Source organism: Elgaria multicarinata, chromosome 4 (assembly GCF_023053635.1).
Source record: "Elgaria multicarinata webbii isolate HBS135686 ecotype San Diego chromosome 4, rElgMul1.1.pri, whole genome shotgun sequence".
Taxonomy (NCBI): Eukaryota; Metazoa; Chordata; class Lepidosauria; order Squamata; family Anguidae; genus Elgaria; species Elgaria multicarinata.
In genome coordinates, this window is record NC_086174.1 from 48,006,722 (window position 1) to 48,034,257 (window position 27,536).

The following is a 27,536-nucleotide window of genomic DNA, read 5'->3' on the forward strand; positions in this document are numbered from 1 at the left end:
AATCACACACCCACCCTTTCCCAACCCTAATACAACCTATCTTTCATGCTTGGAATAACTGCATACTTTCAGATTCCAGAGCGCATCAGAAACAGCTTGGCTTTGAGTAAAATTCACCCCTCACATCAACCTATTCTTCTATTATTAATAGATAAACTGCAGCTGAACCTCTCAGAACCTCCCTCGATGCCAGACTTCTTTCCTGGGTTTGTTCATTATGACTAGGTTTCACTCATTTCAGAGCACCCAGCTTCCCAACTCATCCCCACCTCCCCATGACATCCACACACACACACAGAGCAGATTTTGTGGCTTACTTTCTGTACTGCGCCTTCTCCTGGGTTTGGACTCAAGACTGCATTCTATCAAAGTCTGGAGCTTCCTTTGTAAACTCTCTGTTCATTCTTGTTTCCTGTTGCCACAATAAAAGGAAGTACTTTGAACGCTTTATGCTTTACCTATGGGATGCTGATTCTCAGATGTGAAACATCAAGGTTTTCCAAGGGAACATCTTAAGATCTTATGTCCCAGCAGCTGAGAACAGTGTAACAGTCGTAGCATGGTCTAGAAAAAAGGAAGTAGGTCTGACTTGTAGCTGCTTCTCAAGTGTTCTTCAGCTCCTTGGGCCTGGGAAATCAGTGCAGTTTCTTGTCTTGCTTGAGAAGGAAACATGCTACACTGCCATGGACACATCTGCTGAAGTGTGACTCTACAAAGGTGGGATTACAGTGCTCCCCACACATACATGATATGGGTCCGAGAGTGTTCCTGCAAGATATTGTCAAAGTGGCCTGGGTAGTTGGAGGTAAAGCTGGAAAGGAACAACCCCAAAAGCTGGACTATTACTGCCACTCTTTCCTCCTCCTCCTCCTCTTCTTTTTTGTTTTGTTTTTTGCATGTGGTTGTCAGTTTGCAATTCTATGCTGTGGTGTTAGCTGCCCACCTCACTGCAGGTTTCCAGAGCTAGAACAGGACTCAGGAGCTGCAGAGTCCTCTGTGGGATGATAAGAGGGCGCCATCCTCTCTGACTCACAAAGATGTGTTGAGACCTCTATTTCTGTGCTACCCTATCTGCTCCGCAATGACCAGACCTGGGCATAGGGCACTTCTCACACCCTCACAATGAAGTCTCCACGCAGGACCCATTCCGATGGAGATGGCGGTGGTCATGGTTGAGGCAGCCTTCGTTTCGATGCACAATGAGGATGGGGAAATAGAGAGCATCCTGGTAAGGAGGGGGATCTTCTTCCTCCACAGTGACCTGGCTGGACAGGCGGGTCTGCTCAGTTGGGCAGCTCTGTTCATTGAGGCTCCCGCTCCGGCTCTGCCAAAGGCAGCTGCGCCGTGAGCCATAGAGGCGGCCCAGTGAGAAGCGGCTGCTGCTAAAGGGGATCCTGGGGCTGCCATTGCAGATACTGAGGGCGCTGCGGGAGAAGATGGAAGAGCTGCTTATAGTCCTGTGGCACTGCTCACAGTTTTGCCTGTAGCTCCCGTAGCGGCAAGAGGAGTAGGTGGTGCAACCAGACAGTCCCACCAAGTCCATGAGAACAGCCTCTGAGTAGCTGGGCACCAGCTGCTGATTGGACCGGATGTGCCACTCTAGCTCAGTACTATCCACTGTGTTGACCCGGGGCATCCTCCGACAGAAAGGGCGCTCTTCCGATGGGGTTACTGCCACATAATCAAATCCAAAGAGTTTCTCCACATGGTAGTGGATGTAAGAAGTACGGTACTCATTCAAGACTCTCAAGGGCCAGGATAAAGTCAAGAGAGCAGCCACCCAGAAGACATAGTGGGAGACATACCAAGGTAGGTTGTCTGGATCTGAGAAGGCCACCATATATTCTTTGAAATCCACATTCTTGAGATGCATGCCTTCCCTTGCCTCCATATAGTCATCCAGTCCTTCGTTTTCTGTGAAAAAACGGGCCCTCTGGGTTAGATAGGAGTTCTCAGACTCCACATTGGCAAAGCTGAAGCACTTGGTGAAGCGAAGCCGAGTGGCTGGGAAATGCTCCAGGTCAATCAGGTCTTTTGAGATGTCCTTCACCCCACAGTTAGAGTAGTCAAACTCTGCTTCTGCAACATGGGTGTTGACCCTCTCGTGGTACACTTGGGTGGTGGTATAAGCATCACCGTTGCGGTAGCGGGTGACTTGGCGAGTCCTCCTGACATAATGGTAGCTGATGGCTTTCCACCAGATGCACGGCGTGGCCTGCTGCATCCTCTGGACACGTTCATGCACACTCTCCACATCCACCTTGTACTGGAGTTCATTGCGGGTGTAGCAGTGCCAGCACTCCACCAGGTAGACCACGTACAGCATCACCAGGAAAGCCAAGGGGATGTAGACATAGCCATTGGAGCAGGGGCTGTCATGGTACATCATGGACTTCCCCTTGTAGGCGCTATCAAATGTCAGCCGGGTTACCTTAGTCACATGGCACCAGGTCATGGCTCCCATGCAGCCATACATGAGGAGGGAGAGCACCAGGCACTTCCAATGGGACTCTCTACAGAGCGACTTGCTGAAGGACTGCTTCACTGGCCGCTGCTGCTCCAGGTGGTGAGGAGAAGCCAACAAGATGGGGGCAGGGAGGGAGAGGAGAGAAGAGAGAACAGAAAAAGAAATTACAATACAGTGGAGGAAAAGGGAAAGCCACAGAGCTGCATTACTCCCTTACTTAGCATTGGCTAGAGAATGAGTCACAGATGGAGATCCCCAGAGGCATGAAATCTCACTTCAGAGGCTACTCAGGAAAAATCCTCACAGCTGGCAGGCAAGAGGCGCCAGAAGCCTGCCTAATGTGTGATTGTTTCCCAGGACCCATATTGTATGTCCTCCAGTTACTGCAACGGGAAACCTGTGCCCTCTCATTTCCATCCTTGGACTGTCACATTCTGCTCTCAAGCACTCATGAAATGTGGACTCAGGGTATGTGGATCTGCTCTCAGAGTTATGAGCATATGGTCATCCTGTTTCAGTCTGAATAGAGTAGTTGCATTCATTATCTCCTGTCTCGTAGTAGGATGGAAAAGATGGCCCCAGTCTGACCACCCCCTCCCCCACCACCATACATTTTCCCTTCTACTGGAAGCCAAATGTATGGGACAGCTTTGTTTGCAATCAACAGTCACTCCTTGTTGCAATGGCAGGCCAACTGGCTCCCTCCTTTGTCCCATGATTTCTGTCCTCATATTGAAATCTTCCACTCAAGGGTCAAGAGCAACTGATATTTATTAATCCAGTGTGTTTACCCACCAGGCCTAGTTACAGTTATTTGCCCTTTTATAAGAACAAGGCAATCAGACGAGAATGAAACATCCATTTCTGTATCATCCACATTAATGGATGTAAACCAAGGATGAGGAACATGCGGCCCTGGGGACAAATTCTGCCTTCCAGGCCTCCCCATTCCGACCCATGAATGGCTCAAGCAAGGCCCCTCAGAGAAGGGAGAGGAGGTTGGACAGCGACACCCAACTGAGCTGCGAGCTCAAGAAGCACTCCTCAGGGCCATGGCTCAGTTGGCTTCATTCCCCTCTCACCTTTAACCTCTCACCTTTCCTGCCTAAGCCACTGCCTTGACAAGGACTTCTCAAGCTGACCAGCATGGATTGAGTGTATGAATGAGGTGTGCATGTGAAGGGGGGGAGTGGGTCTGTGTGTGAAAATGTGTGGGGTGCATGCTTGTCAGCAGTGGCTCTGCAGCAGCCCTGCTTACCACTGGCTTGTGCTCTCCAACCTAGAACCAACCAAGCTCTTTAAAAAATATTTATAAGCCCAGTTATAGTTGTTTTTGAAAGCCTTTCTTTATGCACCTTTGTGCATAAAACACTAAAGGCACTGGGAACTCAAATGTTAGTGGAAGATAGCAGATTGCAAGCCTCCATCAATCTCTAACGCTTAGTGTTCTTGTCCTCAACAGCCTATATAGAGAAAGGGGTTTCCCTTTGTCCCACTCAGTGTTAGAAGAACCCTGGCAGGTATAGGGGAAAGTTCTCTATCCACAATTGCAGGAGGTAAACACACACAAGCACCAGGAGGTGAAAGATGAGCTTAGAGATGACCTGAAAACAAAAAAGGATACATATAGGAAGTGGAAGGAAGGCCAGGCTACAAAAGAAGAGTACAGACAGGTAGCACAGAAGTGCCGAAATGGAGTCAGGAAGGCTAAAGCTGAGAATGAGCTGAGACTAGTGAGGGATGCTAAAAGCAACAAAGACTTTCTTCAGATACGTGAATAGTAAAAGACAGATGAAAAAAATAGTGGTTCAACTGTTTAATGAGGATGGCAAATTGATAACAGATGACAAAGAAAAGGCCGAAGTGCTCAATTCCTGCTTTGGCTCAGACTTCTCCAAAAAGAAGGTCTATAAACAAATGGTCAGGGAACACCTAATTTCTTTGAACGAGTTCAAATCTCCAAGGCCTGATGAACTGCATCCTAGAGTAATAAAGGAGTTGGCAGAAGAACTCTCAGAACTACTGTCTATTAACTTTGCGAAATCATGGAAGATGGGTGAGATGCCGGATGACTGGAGGAGGGCTAACGTTATCCCTATATTCAAAAAGGGCAAAAAGGAGGAACCCAGGAACTACAGACCAGTCAGTCTGATATCCATCCCTGGGGAAATTTTGGAGCAAATTATAAAGAAGTCAATCTGTAAGCACCTTGAAAACAATGCAGTGATTACTAGAAGCCAACATGGATTTGTCAGGAACAAATCCTGCCAGACTAATTTGATCTCAGTTTTTGATCAGATAACCTCCCTTGTGGACTGCAGGAATGCTGTGGACATAATATATCTATATGTCATATATCTTGACTTCAGCAAAGCTTTTGTCAAAGTGCCCCATGATATTCTGATTAACAAACTAGCTAAAAGTGTGCTAGATAGACAAACTATTAGGTGGATTCACAGCTGGCTACAGAATTGGATTCAGAGTGCTTATCAATGGTAGCTTGTCAAACTGGAGGGAGGTAACGAGTGGGTTACAGTTACAAGACAGGGGATACTTGGCTCAGCAATACTACAAACGAGAAGGATCTTGGAATTGTTGTAGATCACAAGCTGAATATGAATCAACAGTGTGATGTGGCTGAAAATAAGCAAATACTATTTTGGGCTGCATTAATAGAAGTATAGCTTCCAAATCACGTGAGTTACCGGTACCCCTCTGTTTGGCACTGGTAAGACCTCTGCTTGAGTATTACGTCCAGTTCTGGGCACCACAATTCAAGAAGGATGCAGACAAGCTAGAGCATGTTCAGAGGAGGGCAACAAGGACGAACAGGGGTCTGAAAAAAGAGCCCCTTGAGGAGAGACTGAAAGAACTGGGCATGTTTACCCTGGAGAAGAGAAGATTGAGGGAAGACATGATAGCACTCTTCAAGTACTTGAACGGTTGTCACACAGAGGAGGACCAGGATCTCTTCTCGATCCTCCCAGAGTGCAGGACACAGAATAATGGGCTCAAATTACAGGAAGCCAGATTCCAGCTGGACATCAGGAAAAACTTCCTGTTAGAGCAGTACGACAATGGAACCAATTACCTGGGGAGGTTGTGGGCTCACACTAGAGGCATTCAAGAGGCAGCTGGACAACCATCTGTCAGGTATGCTTTAAAGTGGATTCCTGCAATGAGCAAGGGGTTGGACTCGATGGCCTTATAGGCCCCTTCCAACTCTACTATTCTATGATTTTATGACCTGTTATCCCGTGGCTTTGCAGTCAGACGCAGTGAATGGGACTTAGTTTACACTACTTCTGCAAAGTTTCTATCTTTGCCCTTCTCTCTATCCAGCCCAACATTGTGTCATTTCTAGTACTGGGGATGCCCAGTGTTGCACAATGAATAGAGCAGGGATGGGCAACACAAAGCCTGTGTGTCACATGTGCCCCCCCTCCGCCATCCCGAATTAAAAAAACAAATAAACAAAATGGCACTCTATAGCAGTTATGGAGCATTAAAAGGGTCAAATTTAGCTTGCTAACTAGCTAAGTGTCACCCTTTAAGTGCTACAGAGTACTTTATTTATTTTAGCCTAGTGCAGCCGGGGTGGGGGATGGACAACCGCTTTCAGACCTCCAGCAGTTGCCCACTGCTGGATCCTCTCTGTACCTTCGATCCTCAACCTAAAATGTGTCCTTTGAACAAATGACATTCCAGTGGTATAAATAACACTTGCTACAGGTGAAATCACTGTGTTTACCTATCTAGGATTCAAGAGGTGGTAGGAATATAATAATTTAAAATAAATAAATTAGCATCATCCATCTGCTGGTGATAGAATTACAGGTGACAAAAATGGAAATATGTTACAAACCACAGTTTCTCTACTTGGATGCTGCTAGTTCTATTTTTGTATCTCTCACATTTTCTGAGAGTGACTAGCCAGCTTTGCTTTATAAATCTCCCACATTGACAGGATGCAAGAAGCAATCTCATCACTGGTGTAGTTGGTATCCTCAGGGTCATTAACAAGATTTTTCTGGAAGGAGCTGTTTGTATTCAAATTCTTGGGTGAACATTTCTAAAATATAATTTATAATTTTGCTTTTTTTAACCATGATTTTCCAGGGTGGGGGGGAAGAACCAGTGAAAACCAAGCCTCCAGATGTCTTTAACAGAGATCCTTTACAATGAGTAATTCCAATAATACTCCAATGGTCCGTCTATGGCAGACTGAAGCACCTGACAAGCTATTTCCCCGCTCTACAAGTGTATGGAGCAATTCCTACCTTCCTTTGCACAGAGGGTGGAAAGGCCCCTTCCAAAAATAGCTGAAAGGGGGACCAAAGTCCACACTCCACCAAGGCAGATGCTGGCTCCTTTGGAAGCCACTGGCTCCAGACACTGTGCCTTGAAGTAGCAGTTCACCTTTCCTGATGGTGCAGTGAAATGAATATTGGGAAAATCAGAATAGACGAAGTATTACTTCATACAGCACGTAATTAATATATGGAATTTCCTGCCACAAGATGTGACTGCCATGAACGTAGAGGGCTTTAACAGCTGAGAAGGCAAATTCTTGGAGGATAAGACTATCAATGGCTACTAGTCATGATGGCTACATGCTAGCTCCAGGACCAGAGGTAGCATGCCTCTGAATGCTAGGGGAGCAACAGTGGAACAAGGCTAATATTCTCATGTTCTGCTTGTGGGGTTCCCAGAGGCATCTGATTGGCCACTGTAGAAGATAGGATGCTGGACAAGATAGACCTTTGATTTGATCCAGCAGGACTCTTCTGATGGCCAATGGAGCAAGGGCTGCTGGGAGGTTATACTCTTCCGAACACGACCTCCAGCAACATGATCAGTCTGGCTCCAGCCACCGGATCAACAGTTACAGGGAGCTTCTTTCCCGCTCTCCCTTAGTGATCCTGTGGGTGCCGAAGCAAGTGGAAGGATACCCTTGCCCCAGTTACTGACCAGAAGACCAGAAACTGCTAAGAAGCACCACCATTTCCCTACCAGGAACAACATGCCTAATATCCATGGTTTCTTTAGAGCTTTTTAAAAGTAAGATGTTAAATAACTGTGTAAAACAATTCACAGACTTAAGGCCTGGAAAATCCTTATCTAAATTAATATCAGTATGGGTTTTGCCACTGAGAGCAGGATCTGAGATTTGTCATCCCCCAACACACCCACACACCCACACAGTTTCACCTTAACCCCAAGTGCCGGATTCCCACCCCCGGAGCAAAGAAAGCATAAGAAGAAGACTGGATATAAACACTCCCAGCTTCCCTCTATCTCTGTATTTCTAAGTGTTGTTAGTTCTTAAAGTGTGGAAGGTATCCAGTGTGCTTTAACAAGCCAGACTGCCAGGTGTCAGGGCCATCATTAACCCTCACTATCAATACAAAATAAAATCGGCCTCTTGGGTTGAGTTAATTATGTCTCCAGGCAACATCCTGCTCCCAGAAAGCAAGTGGCTGGCTCTGTGGTTGATGAAGACTTGCTTCGCACCAGAGAGTGCTTTGAAAGATAAAATGAAGCAGATGGAGAAGGCAAGAGAGCAATTTGCATGAGTGGCTGAACAGATCTGTGCTGAGTACTACTGAATGACTCAGGCCACCCTCAGTACCAGTTCTAGCCTATCTAAAAAGTTTTTTTTTAATTTACTACATTTCTATACCGCCCAATAGCAGAAACTGAGTGATTCACAACACAATTAAGTAAACACAACTAGGCTTGAACCTCCTTCTTGTATCATCATGGGATCCTAAAGCAAGAGTGCTACCATCTTCCCTTGGCATTCCTGCTCCTATGCTTTTGAGACTAGTGCCTGCTCTCTGATTTGGGAATTCCATATGAATTCCTACAGAAGAACAATAGGCTGCTCCCTACACAACATGATGGCTAAGATAGACGGCTGCATATTTCTCAGATTCTTTGTGCCAACTCTGCTCACAGTTCCCCTCATATCATTATTTGCCTGGCTCTGAGTTGCCTGCCCAGCAATATTGTGGGAGTGAAATCAAATGCTGTGCAAGCAGCCCCCACCCCCATGCATGCCTGAAAATCTGTTCTGGAGGTTCCCCCAACCCTCCGAAACAGATTTTGAAGGCACATGGGGGGCTGCAGGAGGGAGGAAGAATCTGCTGATGGAAGCAGTTGTGTCAACAAGAGAACTTAATTAGATGCCACCCATTGAGTTCCCTGTTTTTCCTTGCATCTTAGCATGAAAGTATCAAGGAACTGGCTAACTCTTGCCACATTCTGCTTTCTTTCAGGAAGGAACATCCCTGCTGCAGAATCAAGGCCACTGGAACAGGTCATTGTGCATCTCAAGATGTAGGAGGTGAAATCTGATGAGGGATATTCTGTGCATGCAAGCAGACCTCAGGGCTGCAGAGAAAGAATTGGCAGTGCATGACCAGTGTTCACCAAAGGCTCGGAAACAAAGTCCTTAATCAAGGTGTCTGTATGCAGGAGCCTGGATCTCTGTGCCTTGTCTATTTCTCTAACCTAAAACATGATCTTCCCTCCTACTCTCCATCATTCCCTCTTCCTCCTCCAGCTTCTTCCTTTCTGTCTACAAGTCTGGTCTTTGCCAAAGCATTCTATATTCTGTAAAAATCTAAATGTTGCAATAAACCTAATCATGTCTATTTTCCTATTATGATTTCTAGAGCAATTTTCAGTGTACACAGTGCAAATAACGAACAAGTATTTATTATTAGGATTCACTAATCCCTGTAAACTGTCCACCACTCTACATTGTTTGCATAATTTATCCACTTGAGTTGTTTTGGCCATGGAAGTATAATTTGAAACAACCTCGTTCTGCAAAGAAACAATAATTCCTTATCTACTGAGTAACAGTCTTAAAGCTCCTGTGAATAATTTGGAAAGATACACACATCTGTGGAAAATACTTTTCAGTTATTCATAGAATCATAGAATAGTAGAGTTGGAAGGGGCCTACAAGGCCATCGAGTCCAACCACCTGCTCAATGCAGGAATCCACCCTAAAGCGTCCCTGACAGATGGTTGTCCAGCTGCCTCTTGAATGCCTCTAGTGTGGGAGAGCCCACAACCTCCCTAGGTAACTGATTCCACCGTCGCACTGCTCTAACAGTCAGGAAGTTTTTCCTGATGTCCAGCCGGAATCTGGCTTCCTTTAACTTGAGCCCGTTATTCTGTGTCCTGCACTCTGGGAGGATTGAGAAGAGATCCTGGCCCTCCTCTGTGTGACAACCTTTTAAGTATTTGAAGAGTGCTATCATGTCTCCCCTCAATCTTCTCTTCTCCAGGCTAAACATGCCCAGTTCTTTCAGTCTCTCTTCATAGGGCTTTGTTTCTAGACCCCTGATCATCCTTGTTGCCCTCCTCTGAACACGCTCCAGCTTGTCTGCATCCTTCTTGAATTGTGGAGCCCAGAACTGGACACAATACTCTAGATGAGGCCTAACCAGGGCCGAATAGAGAGGAACCAGTACCTCACGTGATTTGGAAGCTATACTTCTATTAATGCAGCCCAAAATAGCATTTACCTTTCTTGCAGCCATATCGCACTGTTGGCTCATATTCAGCTTGCGATCTACAACAATTCCAAGATCTTTCTCATTTGTAGTATTGCTGAGCCAAGTGTCCCCCATCTTGTAACTGTGCATTTGGTTTCTATTCCCTAAATGTAGAACTTGGCACTTATCCCTATTAAATTTAATTCTGTTGTTTTCAGCCCAGCACTCCAGCCTATCAAGATCACTTTGAAGTTTGTTTCTGTCTTCCAAGGTATTAGCTATCCCACCCAATTTGGTGTCATCTGAAAATTTGATCAGCGTTCCCTGCACCTCCTCGTCCAAATCATTAATAAAAATGTTGAAGAGCACTGGGCCCAGGACTGAGCCCTGCGGCACCCCACTCATTGCCTCTCCCCAGTTTGAGAAGGTTCCATTGATAAGTACTCTTTGAGTCCGATTCTGTAGCCAACTGTGAATCCACCTAATAGTTGTTCCATCTAGCCCACTTTTAGTTTGTTAATCAGAATGTCATGTGGTACTTTGTCAAAAGCTTTGCTGAAGTCAAGATCTATAACGTCCACAGCATTCCCACAGTCCACAAAGGAGGTTATCCTATCAAAAACTGAGATCAAATTAGTCTGACAGGATTTGTTCCTGACAAATCCATGTTGGCTTCTAGTAATCACTGCATTGATTTCAAGGTGTTTACAAATTGACTTCTTTATAATCTGCTCCAGAATTTTCCCAGAGATGGATGTCAGACTGACTGGTCTGTAGTTCCCAGGTTCCTCCTTTTTGCCCTTTTTGAAGATAGGGACAATGTTATCCCTCCTCCAGTCGTCCGGCACCTCACCCATCATCCATGATTTTGCAAAGATAATAGACAAAGGTTCTGAGAGTTCTTCTGCTAGCTCCTTCATTACTCTAGGATGCAGTTCATCGGGCCCTGGAGATTTAAACTCATTCAAGGAAATTAGGTGTTCTTTGACCATTCAAACCTTATCCAACAAATCACTGCTGTACTAAGAGAGACTAGATTTCAACACTGTCCCAAGCTATGTTGGAGGCATGGGAAGGTACGCATTAAACACCACACTCATCATCCAACAATTTTGTTGCCATTTAGTAAAGAATGCCTATTTGTTCTCAGCAGCCTGCTCTTGCTTCCAGCAGATACTCCAAACAGCAGCAGACTGGTGCAATCACCTACCCTGGAAATAATAAGCACAATTGGGTGAAATTAAAGCCTCCAGTGGTTGTTTAAATAGAATAATCAATCATGTTAGTATCTTGCACATACACATTGCAATACTCTTACCCAGGTGTATTACTCTTAATACATGTTTGAGAACTTGATGTCATCAGAAGTCTCCATTTCTACAATTCCTCATCTTAACACTGAAACAAAAATGGCTAAGATTTAGGTAAATTGCAGCAACTGTAGAGGGCAAAAAGGGCAGATTCTAATCCCACTGGAGTCAGCAGTAATTTGCCTCTCTTTTCCCAGAAGCACAAATTAATCCCAGACAGAGTAATAACTGACAGTTCTCACCTCAAGTCAAACAGGGCTTCTAAACTAGCTCCTTAAGGGAGCTACTGAGGAAGGCCTCTTACTCATTGAGGACAGGGTTAGGAGACAAAAGGCATGAAGAACCACAGGACAAGCAAAACTGAGAAGGCAGGGCCAGGTAGATGAACACTTTCCCAAGAACTCCTTCACTAAGTAGGAGCAGTACAGCACATGCTTTGCTTGTGGAAGACCCAAAGTTCAATCTGTGGCATCTCCAGGTAGAGGTTAGGAAAGACTCCCTGGCTAAATCCCTGGAGAGCTGTTGCAGTAGGCAATACTAAGGTAGACAGAACCAACTGTCTGACTTGATATAAGTCAGCCTCTGAAGTGATGGAGATGAAACTGCAGTTCTGGACACTTGTTCTATTTTAGTGCAGATGGGACTTTCCTCTAGCCCAGTGTTTCCCAGTATTGTAGTCCAGAACATCTGGGCTATATTTTCTACCATCCATGAATGACCAATGACCATACTGGCTGGGGCTGATGGAAGTTGTAGTGCAGAATAACTGGAGGGCACCAGACTGCAGAAGACTGCTCCAGCCTCTTTCCACCTTCACTGCAAAGTAGTGAACTTTGCAGTGCAAAATAGTCTAAAGAAATGAAGGATATCTGTAAAATGATACGTCTGTCTTCAATTGCAGTTAACTGGTTCTCCTTTCCTCTCTTAACTATTTCCCTGTTGGCAAGTATTAAGGCCAATTCAAACATTCAGTTCCCAAAGGAGTACACTCCTCTCCAAAGAATGTATCACATCTGTTTGTGCAGGAAAAAGAGCCTACAAGTCAAAATAGCATTCAATCCATGTGAAAAACATACAAACCAAATGCAAACACCTTTCATTGTTTTTTGAATCACCACCATTTGATCCCTTTGGGGAGCCACTTCCATGACACTGTGTTTGAAAGTCTGGCAAGATGCTCATGGGTTAGATATGCCCACAAATAGAACAACAGAAGCTTTTCAGTATGAAGTAGGGTCAGTGGGTTGCAAATTAATCCACTGCCAGACGTGTTTAAGCTGTACTTTCCAGAGCTGTGACTTACACAGGAGGCTGCCTTATATCAAGCCAGACCATTGGTCCATCTAGCTCTATCTACACAGACTAGCTGCAGTTTTCCAGAATTTTAGATGGGAGTCTTTCCCAATCCTGCCTGGAAATGCTGAAGATTGAACCTGAGACCTTTGCATGCAAAGCATGTGCTCTACCACTGAGCAAAATCCTTCCCCCTAAACTTCATTAGAAGAAGACAAAAATATTGTATGTTTTGATCTTCTCCTTCAGAGACAAAATCTCGGACTGGGCACACTACGGCTTCACCTTTTCCTAAAATCAGCACTAGAAAAATACATTTTCAGCAGGTGAGTGAAGATTTGAACTGTTGTGAGTGTCACTCTCTATCAAAGGAAACTATATTATATAAACCTTAAGTCCATAATGGTCCCAAAGGTAATGCCAGCTTCACTGCAAAGTGAGTAGAGCTGCAAAAGGGAAGGGACAGCATGAGCTGCTGAACCTGTGTTGAGGAGAAAAGGGTATGCCACTGACTCACACTGTCAATTCTAACCATGACCCACCCTGCACAGGAGAAATTAAAAGTACATCAAGGAAGAGGCAATGTATGAATCAGTGGATTAATCAGTGGTGTGTTAGATATGGAACAGGGTTTAAAATAGACATGGGTTTTTATATTAACACTGCAAAATGATTTTAAATGAGTAGAAAAAGTTTTTAAAGGCAAGGTTGTAGCTTAGTGGTAGAGCACATGCTTTGCATGTAAGAGATTCCAAGTTCAGTCTCTGTCCTCTCCAAATAGCGTTGGGAAAGGCTTTTATCTGAAATCCAGGAGAACCGCTGCTAGTCATCATTGCAGACAATACTGAGCCCGATGAATCAATGATCAGACTTGATGTAAGGCAGTTTCCCATGTTCTTGCTTTGAAAATCCACCGATTTTCCCCATTTTCTGATCCTGGTCGTCAACTTGAGAAGAAAAAAACCAACAGCAAAATGCAGAAATAAGTCCTTACGTATCTGTGGAGGATTGTTAGGCAGTAAGCAATAAAAAGTGACTATGCTTTGGAGTTGTATCTGTCTGGCCTAGTGTGTGAGAATATAATGGCTTAGATGTCCTCCTAATTCCCTTGCAGACTGTCCAGCAACAGCAGCAGCAGTATGGAATCTTTTACAACCTCCTACAAATTAATGCCTTCAATGATGATATTGACAATGCTAGTCTCCCAGGAGAACAGAGTGACAGCAGCACTTCGTCTTTCTATTTTCTAGTTTCCTGATGTTATTTTTCAGTTCATCTTCCCTATAGGTTTTGATGATGAGGGACTCCAAGCCTTAGTAACAATGTACACTGACTTGAGTTTCCTGTTAATTCCAAACGGATTGAGAATACTTATGAACCTGAGATCCCAAAATTATCTTGTATGAAGGCAACACCAGCAGTACTACTAGTAGAAATAAGAGAATGTCTCAACTAATGGAGTTACATTTCTTCTTCTTCTTCTTCTTCTTCTTCTTCTTCTTCCATTTGTATACTGCCCCATAGCCAAAACTCTCTGGGTTGTTTACATAAGATTAAAACATTTAAAAACAATATACAAAATTTAAAACTACAAAAACATACAACACAGAGAGAAACATACATTTAAAACTATAAACAGCTTTAAAAACAAATCTAGGATCAGTAAAGCTCATCATATATTGCTAAATGCCTGGAAAAAGAAAAAAGTTCTAACCTGGCGCTGAAAAGATATCAATGTTAGCGCCAGGTGGGCCTTTTCGGGGAGATGATTCCATAATTGGGGGGCCACCACAGAAAAGGCCCTCTCCCTTGTTGCTGTCCTCTGAACTTTCCTCAGAGTAGGCACCCGGAGAAGGACCTCGGATGTTGAATGTAGTGTACGGGTAGGTTCATGTCGGCAAAGGCGTTCGGTAAGGTATTGTGGTCCCGAGCTGTGTAAGGCTTTATATGTTAAAACCAGCACTTTGAATTGGGCTCGGAAATGTACTTCCCTCCTAGCCTGGGAACAATGTGAATTTCAGTCCAACATATCTGGAGGGCATCAGGTTGGGAGAGGCTGACCATAGCCATCTTTCCTTGTTTTGTGCTACAACTGGGCAGGCTCATCTATTGTATTTCTTAAGGGAACTCATACGGATGCATTGGAGAAGCCCTCCTTTCCTCTCCCTCATGAAATGTTTTTTTCCTTTATATTAGTATGACCTAAATTCATATCAGTCCTGTCAGCCGATATAGCTTTTCCCAGCAGGGGGGAAATGCTGGACTATCTTCTCATAGTCCACTCAAGATAGCGGACTGAAGCACATTAACAAAGAATTGTGAAACTGATGTATGTTGTCCTTTTTCAATAACCACAGGCTCTCTGTCCTGAGGGCTTTAAGTCTAAGGCCTTTTCACCAGCCATTTCATTTATCTGAAGACAAAACTAAATAGTAAAAACCATTCAGCAAGGAATCTGTGACTTTTTCTTTTGCAGACCTGACAGTGTCATGCACTGCTCAGGTCAAAAGAGGTCAAGAACTTGCCTCAGCCCAGAGTAAGAATTAGCCTACATTACAAAATGACCCCATAATTTAAAGATTTAAAAATGGTTGTTGCTCCGTGTTTTATCTCTGCTGGTATGGACTGGGATATTTTTAATGCTGTTGTCTTACATTTAATGTATTTCATATCTCTTTTAAGTTTTAAACTGCTTTTCTGATGATTGTTTAAAATGCATTTGGTTACATTATAAATGTGAAGCAACTTGCCTGAAAAATGTGATATAAATATTTAAATAAAGAATTAATTTGAGTGTGGCTAGATGGGAAAGCAGTGCCTTTTCTGGAGAGGCCAAAGACCTATAGCCCATTCTTAACTCTACCTATAAAGCAGAAAGTACGTGTGTGAAATGTATGTCCGGAAATGTTTACCCACTTCCAGATGAGTTAGAAACTTGAAATTTGGCATGCTGATAGGTCTGCCTGTACAATATACCAGAAAAATCTAAAAACACAGAATTTTGGATTTTAAGTATTTTTAAAGAATTCAATAAAAACCAAGGCTTATGACTACAACTCCCAGCATGCCTTGGGCGGGAGGCCAGACTTACTGACCTTTGGCAGCCATTGTGAGTGCATGGGCGGGTTGCCGCTGTGTGTCTTTCACAACTCCAACTCCTAAAGTTGGTCTTGTACAGTCAACTGAATTCCACATAAAAAGAATTAAATTTTCTTTTTAATTCTGTGTGATTTAAAATCATAACTAGATACAACAGCGTGACTTTGAGGGGCCAAACATGCTCAAAGGCACTCCATCCTGATATCGCTGTTTTCTCAGAATCTGGGCGAAGCAATCACACAGCCTTCACCCTTAAGAAGGAGGGAGGAAGGGGAGGCACTCTGCGCATGCCCAGAAACAGACCCAAAGTAGTGGGGGGGAAGTGCCTGGCCCAGCCCCGGCCCTTCAGTACAGGCTCCTGATGGAGCTCTTGGTGAGTGAGAAGCGCAGGCCAAGGCAGTCCCAGCAGGATTGGCCAGAGCTAGGTGCGTCCACTGACAGCTGTTTACCTCGCCTCCTTGGCGATGCTGCTCCTCGATGCTCTATCGAGGAGCAGCATCGGCAATAAGGGGATGCCTCAGAACACGTGGGCACCTGCAGGCTGCCAAAGGCATGCTGGGAAGTGTAGTACTGCATGTAGAGTGGCTAATTTTAAATAAAGTATGAGTTAGCAAACCAGGTCAACTATCTCTCAATCCTAACTCCGCTCCTATTTCCCTGACCTCTTACTGTCTTTGTTCTCCTTCAACCTGACTTTCTCCAACTGCCACTAATCACGCCCAACATTCCATTCTAGCCTCAGCTATCAGTCATTCCTCCATTCACTCTTCTGTTTCAATGGTACAGTGAGGCTTTTACATAAAAATCATAACCTTTATTCAGTAATTCCTGCATCTGTCTTGGAATGTTGTGATTTAGTTATAACAGGGGGCGGGGAGAACGCAGCATAAAAATCTTATCAACTTAAAAGGCCTTGGGGTGGGTGGGAATCACTTGGCACTGGAAAGCTATTAGTGCAGCTATTAATGCAAGCCTGTCTTGGAAAAAGAAATCCATAGCAGGGTGCCACAACTAAGAAGGCCCGCTCCCCAATTGTCTCCCAACACACCTCAGATGGTGTTCAAAGATTAATATGTTATTCAGGGAGCTAGGTTTGCACCTACAACTCCCAGCATGCCTTGGGTGGGAGAGAATATTTACTAGCTTTAGCAGTCATCATCTGGAAGTGGCTTGCCATCCTGGGCTTCAAGGGAGAGTGCCTGGGACTGGCTGCCTGGGTCACTAGGCACCAGCGGGAGCGGGAGGGTGCAGCTCCAGCCTCATCGCTGACAGCAACAACTGAGCTAACTGTCAGTCAACCAACCAGCTGGCTCCGTCATGGCCTACCTACACACACCAATAGCGCAGTGCAACATCAGCCAGCTCGGCCAGACTTCCAACCCCAGTGCTTCAGTACAGCCTCTTGCTGGAGTACTTGGTGGGTGAGAAGTGCAGGCTGGGCAGGCACAGGCCTTTAACCTGGCTGCCCTCAGAGGCTTCCTGGCACCTGCCAAAAGGCCCGAGCAGAAGATGGTTGAGAGGGCCATGGAGAGCTGCAGCTTTAAGGCAGCCCTGGCCTGCATCAGGGGAGAGAGAGAGAGAGAGAGAAAGGAATTCACTTTAAAGTTGCCTCACAAGCCTATCACCAGCCTACATTGTGGGGTTGTCATGAGGGTGAGAGAGGAAAAAAAGAAACTAATTTAATTCATTTAAAAGGTAACACACAGACCTAGCATTGGCCTACTACTTTAATATTTTCAGGTGATTATCCCTTGCAAGTATGCAAGAGAATACATAAATGCCATTAAAATACATATAGTTTTAGTAAGAAAAGGAATTAATAAGTAGTGACAGCAAAATCGAAGGTGCCCCAATAAACTCAGTGGAAGAGAGTTGAACTCTCATGAAACAGATGAGTGGCTGACAGCATATCATGCAGAGTTCTTTGGGTTGCTAAAAGTAATGTGTGTCAACAGTTTTAGTATCTTGGTTTATTGATTAAAAGGACATGATATTATTCTTATATTTTTACAAATAGTCCAATAAAATTTTCTACGTAATATAACATTTAGATCACATTATGTGTGCTTTAATTCCCCCCCCCCTCAATTTCAGGTAAAATACATGTGGGCATACTGGGACAAAAAATAACATGGGGTACTTTTTTTTTTTTTTTTAGCTGTGTTTACTGAATAGAAGTAAAATGATCGTATTAATTTAGATCACTCTCTGTGCAAATTGAAAATTTTACGATGCAATAATTTTTTTTTGGAAAACCCATATTACTGAGTGCCTGTGGAAAGCCCAAGAGTGGGGACAACAATAAATATATGGAAGAGTGATGGAGACAAGTGAAGGAGACACAGGTCTAGGTTAACACAGGAAATTTGGGTGAAGATAGGCCTTAGCTAGACCTAAGGTTTATCCTGGGATCGTCCTGGGTTCATCCCTGTTCATGTAAATGACACACAGGGGATCTTGGGAGCAGACAGGGACGACCCCGGGATAAACCTTAGGTCTAGCTAAGGCCATAGATTAAGTGTATAGTTTCAATCAATGGACCTACTAAATGGAAAAATTAACTGAGTAACAGATGTTCATACTCTCAAAGACTTGTCAACCCTTCACATATAATAGGTTGGGGTAGATCCACTAGCAATGGTAGCTAACCCCATCCATAGATGGGGTGACCTTACATTACACTTGCTATTGGAGTAAGAAAGCATGCATAACCGCGCTATTTCTAACACATTCTTTGTGTTACTCTTCACATTCTTTGAAGAGATGCTTCTAGAGGAAAGTTTGAGAAGGACTGGGGCCTGTTTACGGAAATTAGCCTTCTGCGGCCCCTGCCATAACCTCCCGGGCTTCTGCTAGATCATTGGGAAGGTAAGAGGATGGCAGACGCCATGTGCAAGGACTTTTCCTCCTTTCCACTCTGGTGTCTGCTAGCAGAAGCTAAAAAAAAAAACCCAAAACCTTCTCCTTCTCTTCCCTCCCTCCCCATAGAGGCTTCCACGGCCTGCCACCCAAGCCTATATCAGGGCTTCCCCAGCCACCAACATATGGAAGCAAGAGGTAGGGGTGACGGAGAAAAAAATTCTCTCCCAGCCCACCATTGGGGCATCTCCGGCCTGCCCCCCCCATGCCTATGTCAGAGCCTCCACCCCATAATAATCGGGACCCTCTGCCCCACCTACCTATCAGTGCAAGCAGTTTCAAGAAACTGTTTTTTAAAAACATTTTACTGTCCTTTGAGCAAGGCAGCCTCGTTCGGCACAGCAAGGCAAAGGTTAACAGCCCTTGCAGATGCCGTTCTGGTATTTTCTCGGGGCCTGCGCGGTTGCTTTTAGCTGGTCCTTGTTGTCCTCCTCCTGCTGCAGTTTTTGCAGGGGCCACGTGGGCAGGCTTGTGGCTGCCTTAGCGAAGGCAAGATTTAGGGGAAGGGGAGAGGCTCCGGGTGTTTACTTAAAAGTAAGTCCCAACGTTTTTAACTGGCAATTGGGAGGGCTCCAGGTTGGGGAAGACTGGCCTGGACTCCTAGCCATAGGTTTAAAGAGCCATAGGTTCCTTGTTTCCCAGTTGCATTTTTAATATTATATTTGTTTGTGTAATGCATTTTGTTTTAATTATACGGAATTGCCCAGAAGGCTTTGCTGGGACTTAGTTTGTGGCATTTTCTAGGATTTATCACACAATCCTATGTGTGTTTACTTAGAAGTAAGTCCCACAACTGGCAATTGGGAGGGCCCTAGGTTGGGGAGGCTGTTTTAGGGGAAGAGTGGCTGGCACTGGTACAGATAGGTTTGAAAACCCCTTACCAGCAAGATCCCTTCCTCGCTTCCTAATTGCATTTTTAAAATATATGTTAATTTATTTTATATTGCAACTGCCCAGAGAATTGGTTAGGAATCGGTTTGTGGCATTTTCTATAGTTCATTGCAATTCTATCCACATTTACTTCAAAGCAGGTCGCAACATGTTTAACTGGCCCCAGGTTGGGGAAGGCTGGTTTAGAGGACTGCCCGGGATTGGTAGCCCTTAGCAGCAAGATTCCTTCCTCGCTTCCTAATTGCATTTTTTTAAAAAATCTTATTTTATCAAGTATTTTGTTTTAATTGTACTGAAATGCCCAGAGAGCTTTGTTGGGAGTTGGTCTGTGGCATTTTCTACTATTTATCACACAATCCAATGTGTGTTTATTTAGAAGTAAATCCTAACATGTTTAATTGGCTATTTGGAGGGCACCAGGTTGGAGAAGGCTGAATTAGAGAAGGAAGAATAACTGGACCAGGCACTGATTGCTGGGTGGCATTTTCTGGATTGCTTCAGGCAGCCCTGGAACTGCCTCTACTCCCCAGGCTTGCCTAGATAGGAAGCAAAAGAGAAGACAACTCCTGTCTTCGATCACACAGCCCTTGGCCCAGCAATTGCTTCCAAGCTGCTGGAACACATGGGGTGGGGGTTTATATTAATAATCCAATCAGCACTCATTATGTGCAAGCCTTTGGCCTCAACTTGGGTAAACGTTTTAAGGATGATTGTGGTGCCTTTGGTTCACCACTCACATTCACCTGTTTGGCCTCCCTCCACTAAAAACTAGCTTTTCAGTGGAGGCTGGTGACTCCGATATCAGTGAGGCAATAAATCTGCTGCTGACTTCAGTAGAAACCAGTCAGAATTCTAAAGATGGTACTTGGCAGGCTCGTTTAAAGTACTGACTGAAAACAGTCCTCTCTACGATGTGTTTTTTTTTGTGTGTGTGTGTGTGAGAGAGAGAGATTCTGAGACGTGGGAGCACATGGAGATGATGCCTTAATCTGTAATATTTTTGACCAGGGATAGGCAACCTGGTGCCCTCCACATGTTTTGAAGTACAGCTCCCATAATTTCTGGCCATTGGCCATGTTGGCTGGGACTAATGGGAATTGTAATCCAAAACCAGTCCATCAAATGTTAATTTCAGATACACTGAATGTCTCACTTGTATTTTATTTCAGTGATTTTAACATTAAGATATTATGTAGAACAAGTTTGTCTTAATTGTGAGCTGTGGAACCAGACATGTGACCAAGGCCATGCCCCCTTGGGGGCTAGGCAAGTTGCAGTGGGCACGCCTCGTTGTGTGTCGGCCATGTTGTCCTCCTTTTTGGTTTCCAAAATATGGTCCTCCTACTCTCCACTGTGGTTTTGACACACACACACACACACACACACCCATCTAGAGAACCAGTGTGCTGTAGTGGCTAAAGTGTTGGACTGGGACTTGGGAGATCCTGGGTGCTAGTCCCCACTCGGCCATGGAAGTTTACTAGGTGACTTTGGGCCAGTCACAGACTTTCAGCCCAACCTACCTCACAGGGTTGCTGTTGTGCAGATAAACTGGAGAGGAGGGTTATGTACGCCGCCTTGGGTTCCTTGGAGGAAAAAAGGCAGGATATAAATGCAATAAAGTCCCCACAATTCTATAATTATTTTAATCATTATAATTACTTGAGATTAATCAGCCTAGAGTGTTCTTATATATCACTGAATTAGATTAGAACTATGGTTACATATTTTAAATATCTTTTCTTTTTTGAAAGAATGAATATATTAAAAGAAAAGCAATTAGAGCATCATAACTAACCTTGCTAAGTCTTCGTGAGAATGCTTCAGAGATTGTAAAACTCAGTGAGCTGATTTACAGTGTCTTTCTCCCCCTCCGCATAAGATACATAACATGTGTTGCAAGAACCATCACTATTAAGTTACATAGCACACTAAATAGCCACATTTATACATACATCTGCTCCCATAATTATCTATAACGAACAGAAAGGAGAAAGAAAGAGAGGTCAAATGAGACATCTGTGGCTTGTATTTTTTCTTCTTTCAGTGTAAGAGGGAATGCTGACAGACATACCATTAGGAGCTGTTCCTACGCATACAAATTGTGTGGCACAAGGATCCTGGGGAAAACCTACTGCCACATGCCACTGTCATATACCTGCAACCTATCTTGCCACAAACTTTCTCCTGATATGCAATCTGCAACTGAGGGGAAAGTTCACAATATGGAATGGGAAAGAGGGAATAAGTCAGTGGTAGTGCAGATGCCTTGCAGGCAGAACGTTGCAGATTCAATCCTGGCATCTCCAGCTAAAATGATCAGTTAGCAGGTGATGTGATGAAAGAGATAGGCATTGTTACCTTTTCCTAAAACACAAGTATGGACACCTTCAAGACAGCTACACCTCTTACTTCCTAGATCTGTTTTTGTACCATCTTCTTGGGTTGACCTTGTCCTCAAGGTTTGTTCACAGTTACATTCATATATGTTCTTATGCTCTTAAGAAAGCCATGCTGGATCAGACCAAAGACCTATCTAGTCCAGCTTCTGTTCACACAGTGGCTAAACAGCTGCCTCTGGAAAAACCACGAATAGGACAAGTACAATAGCACCCTCCTGCTTATGTTCCACAGCAACTGGTATACAGAGGTACACTGTCTCTGATATCGGTAGTAATATATAACCCTCATGACTAGTAGTCACTGGTAGCCTTATCCTCCATGAATTTGTTTAATCCCCCTTTAAGGCTATCCAAGTTAGTGGCCATTACTACATCTTGTGGTAGTGAACTCCATAGTTTAACTATGCACTACATGAAGAAGTTCTTGCTTTTATTTGTCATGAGTCTCCCACCATTCAGCTTCATTGGATAACCTGGGTTCTAGCATTATGAGAGAGGTTTCTCTCCCTAGTCACTTTCTCCACACCATGCATAATTTTCTACAGCTTTATCACATCTCATCTTACTTGCCTTTTTTCAAAGCTAAACAGTTCCTGACATTGCAACCTCTTCAGTTCCAAGAGATCCTTTTGGAATTCATCACAATCCCTTTTTGTGTTAATCACCCAAAATAATAACATGTTTATTGATACTCTCAAAAACTCTAAAAGGTTACTAAGACCGGACATACCTGTAGACATCATGGTGATTGTCTTTCAGCAGCACTTAGCCTGTTATATGCTTGATGTTATCTTTAATAACATTTTCCACCAATTTACCCAAAACAGATGCTAAGTTAACCAGCCAATAATTTCCTGCACCCCCACTGCATCTCTTTTTAAAAACTGGCACTACATTAGCCACTCTCCAGTCCTCTGTTACATATTTTTGTTATAGGATCAGCAATTTCACATTTGGGTTAAGAACTGTGGGGTGGATACTATCTAGACTCAGTGCAGATCTACACCTTGTGTCACATCATTATGAATGTGCAGTAAATAACACTATGAATATGGAATGTGGATTGTACCCCAACAGTTATCAGTGCCCTTCAATACTGTTATAAAGCAGTAGTGTAGATGTAGTCTCTGTGATTTGTTTGTTTTCATCAATAAGATAATATCTAGTCATCACTATTTGCTTATTTCTCATATTATCTTTCTAAAAATGCCAATTCAGGCACTGATATCTGCCCTACATCTTCTGCAGTGTTTTAAGATGAAAATAATTTATTCAGCTGTTCTGCCATCTCCTTATCTTCCTTTTCTACACCTTTAACTTTGTTGTTATCCAAGGGTCCAACTAGTCAGTTTCCTGCTTCTGAAATATTTAAAGAATTATTTATTGTTAACCTAGATATTAATAGTGATATGTTGCTCAAAATACTTTTCTTGCACCCCTTATTGTCTGCTTGCATTTCCTTTACACAGGTTTGCGTTCCTTTTTGTTCTTCTCATTTGGGCAAGGCTTCCACTTTCTGAAGGGAGTCTTATTTTCTCCAATACCTTCCTTGACACTGCTCATTAACCATGCTGATGACCTTTTGGACTTGGTGCTACCTTCCTGAACTGTGGCATACATTACAGCTGAGATTCTATAATTGTGGTTTTGCGTAACCTAAAAGCATTTTGGAGAGATTTGACTCCCCCTTCCAACATCCTTTTTATCAGTTCCCTCATCTTAGAGAAGTTTTCCTTTTTGAAGTAAAACGTGACTGTGATGGATTTCCTTGGAAGTTTTCCAATTAAATATAAATTAAATTTGAATTGGTTCAACACAATTAGTTCAACCACACAATTCTTGCACTAGAACTACCACTTTGTTATTTCTGTTTAACATTCACATTAACTTATTGCAGCTGTTTTTAAAAGTACTCCAGCATGCTTACTGATCTCTGAAGGTTGGTTACTGCAACAGGCATTCACTGAGGAAAATCACTCTTTTTTAATAACATGTGATCAGTCCAGAAAAATGGCTTAATGCCACATGTTAAGCCACACTCTATGTAACTAATGAAGCATATGAAGAAGCCACCTCAGTTGTGTGGCCTGTGGCTCCTTTTACTCTTTCATTGTGATAGACCCCTGGAACCTGGGTTGTCACTTGCCATCAAGAAGAAATGCAATCACTACATCACAACAAACAGAGTGCTCAATCCAGATCAATTCAGTTACTCCTTAGCATATTTCAGCTACCCTTTCCTAGTCAGTGTGTCTACAGACTCACACAAAATTACACCCTTTTACCCCACATTAATGTTATCTACAATTATTATTTACCACCCCCTGGTTCAAGACTCAATGACACATGAAAATCCCCAATTCCCCCACATATGCATGCATTGAAAAGGTGGAAACCCATCCTTTCAGGCATCAAAGTGTGCTAAGACCCAATTTGAATCTGAGACTAAACGTGGGGATTTTTCCCCTAGCCTAGTTCTTAGACAAAGTGAATATTCTGATTTGCCAGCAACAGCAAGCACAAGACCGAAGGGCACAGTATTCCAGATGAGCAAATACTGAATATAAGGCTGAGAGGCAAGTCAAGAACTACCCCACCCCACCCCTCCTAACGCCCTCCCAGGCAACGGAAAAAAGAGGGTCTACAAGGAAGGAGATCGGGACCACCTGCTGTGTTCCCGGGGATGCCGGCGAGGGAGGGCAACGGCGCAAGTGGAAGATTGCGTACCTGTGTATGCAAAGCGCACTGGCCGCGTTACAGCCGGGGTGCAAGCCAAGCCCCGTGTCGGAGGAGGGAGCCTCATCGCGATGCAATGAGCGTGCCATGCAAAGCCGGTCACATGCAGATGGTTACAACGTGTTTTGCTAAGGGCCGCCCGTGGAGGGCAGGTAGCTCCGCTCAGTCCTCACCTCCTCTCGACCACCCTCCGCCTCCTCCTGAGGCACCGAGGTGCTGCTGCCTCTCTCGCTGCTGCTGGCCGCGGCCGCCGAAGCCGGGGGGGACATGGCGGCGACTCGGGGCCTCTCGGATGGGCAACCAGCGGGCGCGGCGGCGGCGGCGGCGGCAGCGACGACGACGCATTATCCCGCCACGGCAAGCCGACAAGCGCCACCCGAGCGGCTGCGCCCGGGCCGGGAGCCGGTCGGCCAAAACCTGGGAACCATCTGCGAGCCCGGCATGGCGTCCCCCAAAGCCCGGGGCACCCCGGCTGGGGAGAGAGGGAGGCTGGCTGGCGGGAACCACCAGGGAAAGCCGAGCGGCACAGAGAGGCGAGCCTCAACGGCGGCTTGTTATTGTTGCTGTTGCTGCTAACTGCCTCCCGAAAAGCTGGTGGCTTCGCGCCTGAGGAACTCCTGGCCGAGCCGGAGCAAACCTCACGCAGCCCGCCGGGCGCGCACGCACCGAGCGGGGACGGGCAGCAGGGTGGGAAAAGGGGCGGGAAGCTGAGGGGCTGGCTGGGCACGGTCGAGTTGCGAGGCGTGGCGGCTGCTCAGGTGGTGGAAGGCGGAGAAGAAGCCGAGGGCTGGAGAGGGAAATAGGGGGCGCTGAGGAGAGGGAAAGCGGCTTCGTTCCCGCGCGCCTCTCCCCGCTCCTCCTCCTCCTCCGCTGCTGAGGAGGGGAGTGTGTGACCTTGAGGCTGCAGAGCTCCCTCAGGCTCCCTCTCTCGCCCCCTTTGTCTGGTCGCCCGCACTCCCTTCCTGTACTCTCTCCTCCAGCCGCGGCCACACACCCTCGCACCTCCCCATCCTCTCAGTTCAGATTCATGGAAGAGGAGCTCCTTTCCAGGTACAAATAACAAAACTATTAGTAATGAATGCTCTTCACGCGAGCATTAGCTCGGGGAGATCCAGCTTGCTTTTCTATTTCTTAACTGTAAGCGACAGATTAAGAAGAATCTTACAAAATAAGGGCGCAATCCTCTACCTGTTTAGATAGGATAAAAGCCCTTCAACTCCCAACACTCCGCAGCCAGCTTTGCTGGGGAATGCTGGGAATTTTAGGACATTTTTTTCCTGTCTAAACATGTATAGGATTGCGCCCTAAGAATCCTACAGCATGTTATCCCTGTTTTCTTCAACTGTTCCTCTCTGACCCTGCAACATATGTGATTCAAAACTTGAGTGTGTGAATGAGTGGGCGGGTGGGGTTTTTAGAAAGGGATCAGACCAAGTTTCTGATAAAACTTCAGAAGAAGTTCTAAGAATAGGTACAAAGCCAAGCCAAAGAGCCAGCACATATCCTGTCCCATAGAATTAGCTCATGTGCTAAATCAATGGTTCCTATTCGCTGCAGACAATTAAAGTTCCTGTCAAACAGATAAGAGGATGAGTCTCAAAGGCTCCATTAGTGGCCGAGATGAATAGCCACTTTGCCCAGATGTGTATGCAGATATACATACATAGAATCAGCAACTAGATCTCTAAAAATACGGAACAGTCAGAGAAGAGTGGGTATATCAGAGAAGGACTTCAGGACCCTCAGAATATTCTGTTAAGGCTTCCAGTCTTTGAAATGAATATGGTGGGCATTGGTTTTGTACTTTCATAGAAACCAGAATTGTATTGCTGGGATTATTCTCTAATGCTTCTCCAGCTCTACTTCTTCTGTGTTAGCATCTATGCCTTGGCTACTAATTAAAATAGTCATGGCACATTTAAATATGCTAGGTTTTGGCCTTATCTTTTTCAAAATGGAATTCACCCCTCGAGTTAAAAGAAATTCTACACTGCACCCCTGTTTTAAAACAAGAGTGAGTAAAGTATACCCTGTGGTTTGAACCACTAAGGCCTCTTAGTGTAGGCAGGGAACCTATCTGAGGTGGTCCCCTCAATCCAAATGCAGAGATCTCTAATGCAGGGTTGAAGTTGTGGAGAAGAACACCACAGGCACTGCATACTTGAACTTCATCAAGCACTTTTACTGAGCTTGCCTATAAGCGTTTCAGATGCGGCTTGTATTGGATAGGAGGCAGGCAGGCAGGGCAAAGTAAAGTAAATTAAGATATAGCAATAGGATTGCAATGTCTCCCAGGGTAGTGGCAGCACCTGGCTTCTGCTCATTTTCATGTTTGATGCATGAAACATCAATGTCAACTTAACAGTTTCCCGGAATTTAAGAAAGCCATAAAGACTGATCTCTTCCAGCAGGCCTACCCAGTTGAATTTTAAGGGGCCTTTTTAATAATGTGCTGCTTTTAATAAGGTATTAGTTTTAAATGTTTCAATTAGTTATATGTATTTTATGGTGTTTGCATTTGTGTTGTATCCCACCTCGATCCAGAGGGAGAGGCGGGTAACAAATAAATATATTATTATTATGTTTGTGTGTATGTGATATTAACACAGAATGCCTGAAAGTACAATTTCTGGTTAGGTGAACTTAACATAAGTTATGTGAACAACTTATAAGAAGTAGGGCTATCCAGAAAATCATGAGAGCAACCAGGGACAACTTGCCCCAGGCATCACTCTGCTGCAGTCCATAAGCAGAGATGCTAAAAGAAAGGAAACTTGCAGCAACAAAGAAACTGAAGGGGCATGAATTCAGTATGGTATACCTAAAAAGCTCAGCACTCAAATAAGAAGAGTCCTGCTGGATATAAGTGCCATTATAGCACTCTCCCACTTGTGCTCCCCAGAAG

General features: G+C 44.6%; 1 protein-coding gene across 1 annotated transcript; it reads right to left on the reverse strand.

The window, feature by feature from the left end:
* Window positions 1-1,117: 1,117 nt before the first annotated feature.
* Window positions 1,118-24,900, reverse strand: TMEM151B (transmembrane protein 151B). Its single transcript, XM_063125406.1, has 2 exons — window positions 24,805-24,900; window positions 1,118-2,554 (listed from the first exon to the last, which is right to left on the reverse strand). The coding sequence occupies exons 1-2, from the start codon at window positions 24,898-24,900 to the stop codon at window positions 1,118-1,120; spliced, it is 1,533 nt and encodes a 510-aa protein (XP_062981476.1).
* Window positions 24,901-27,536: the final 2,636 nt, after the last annotated feature.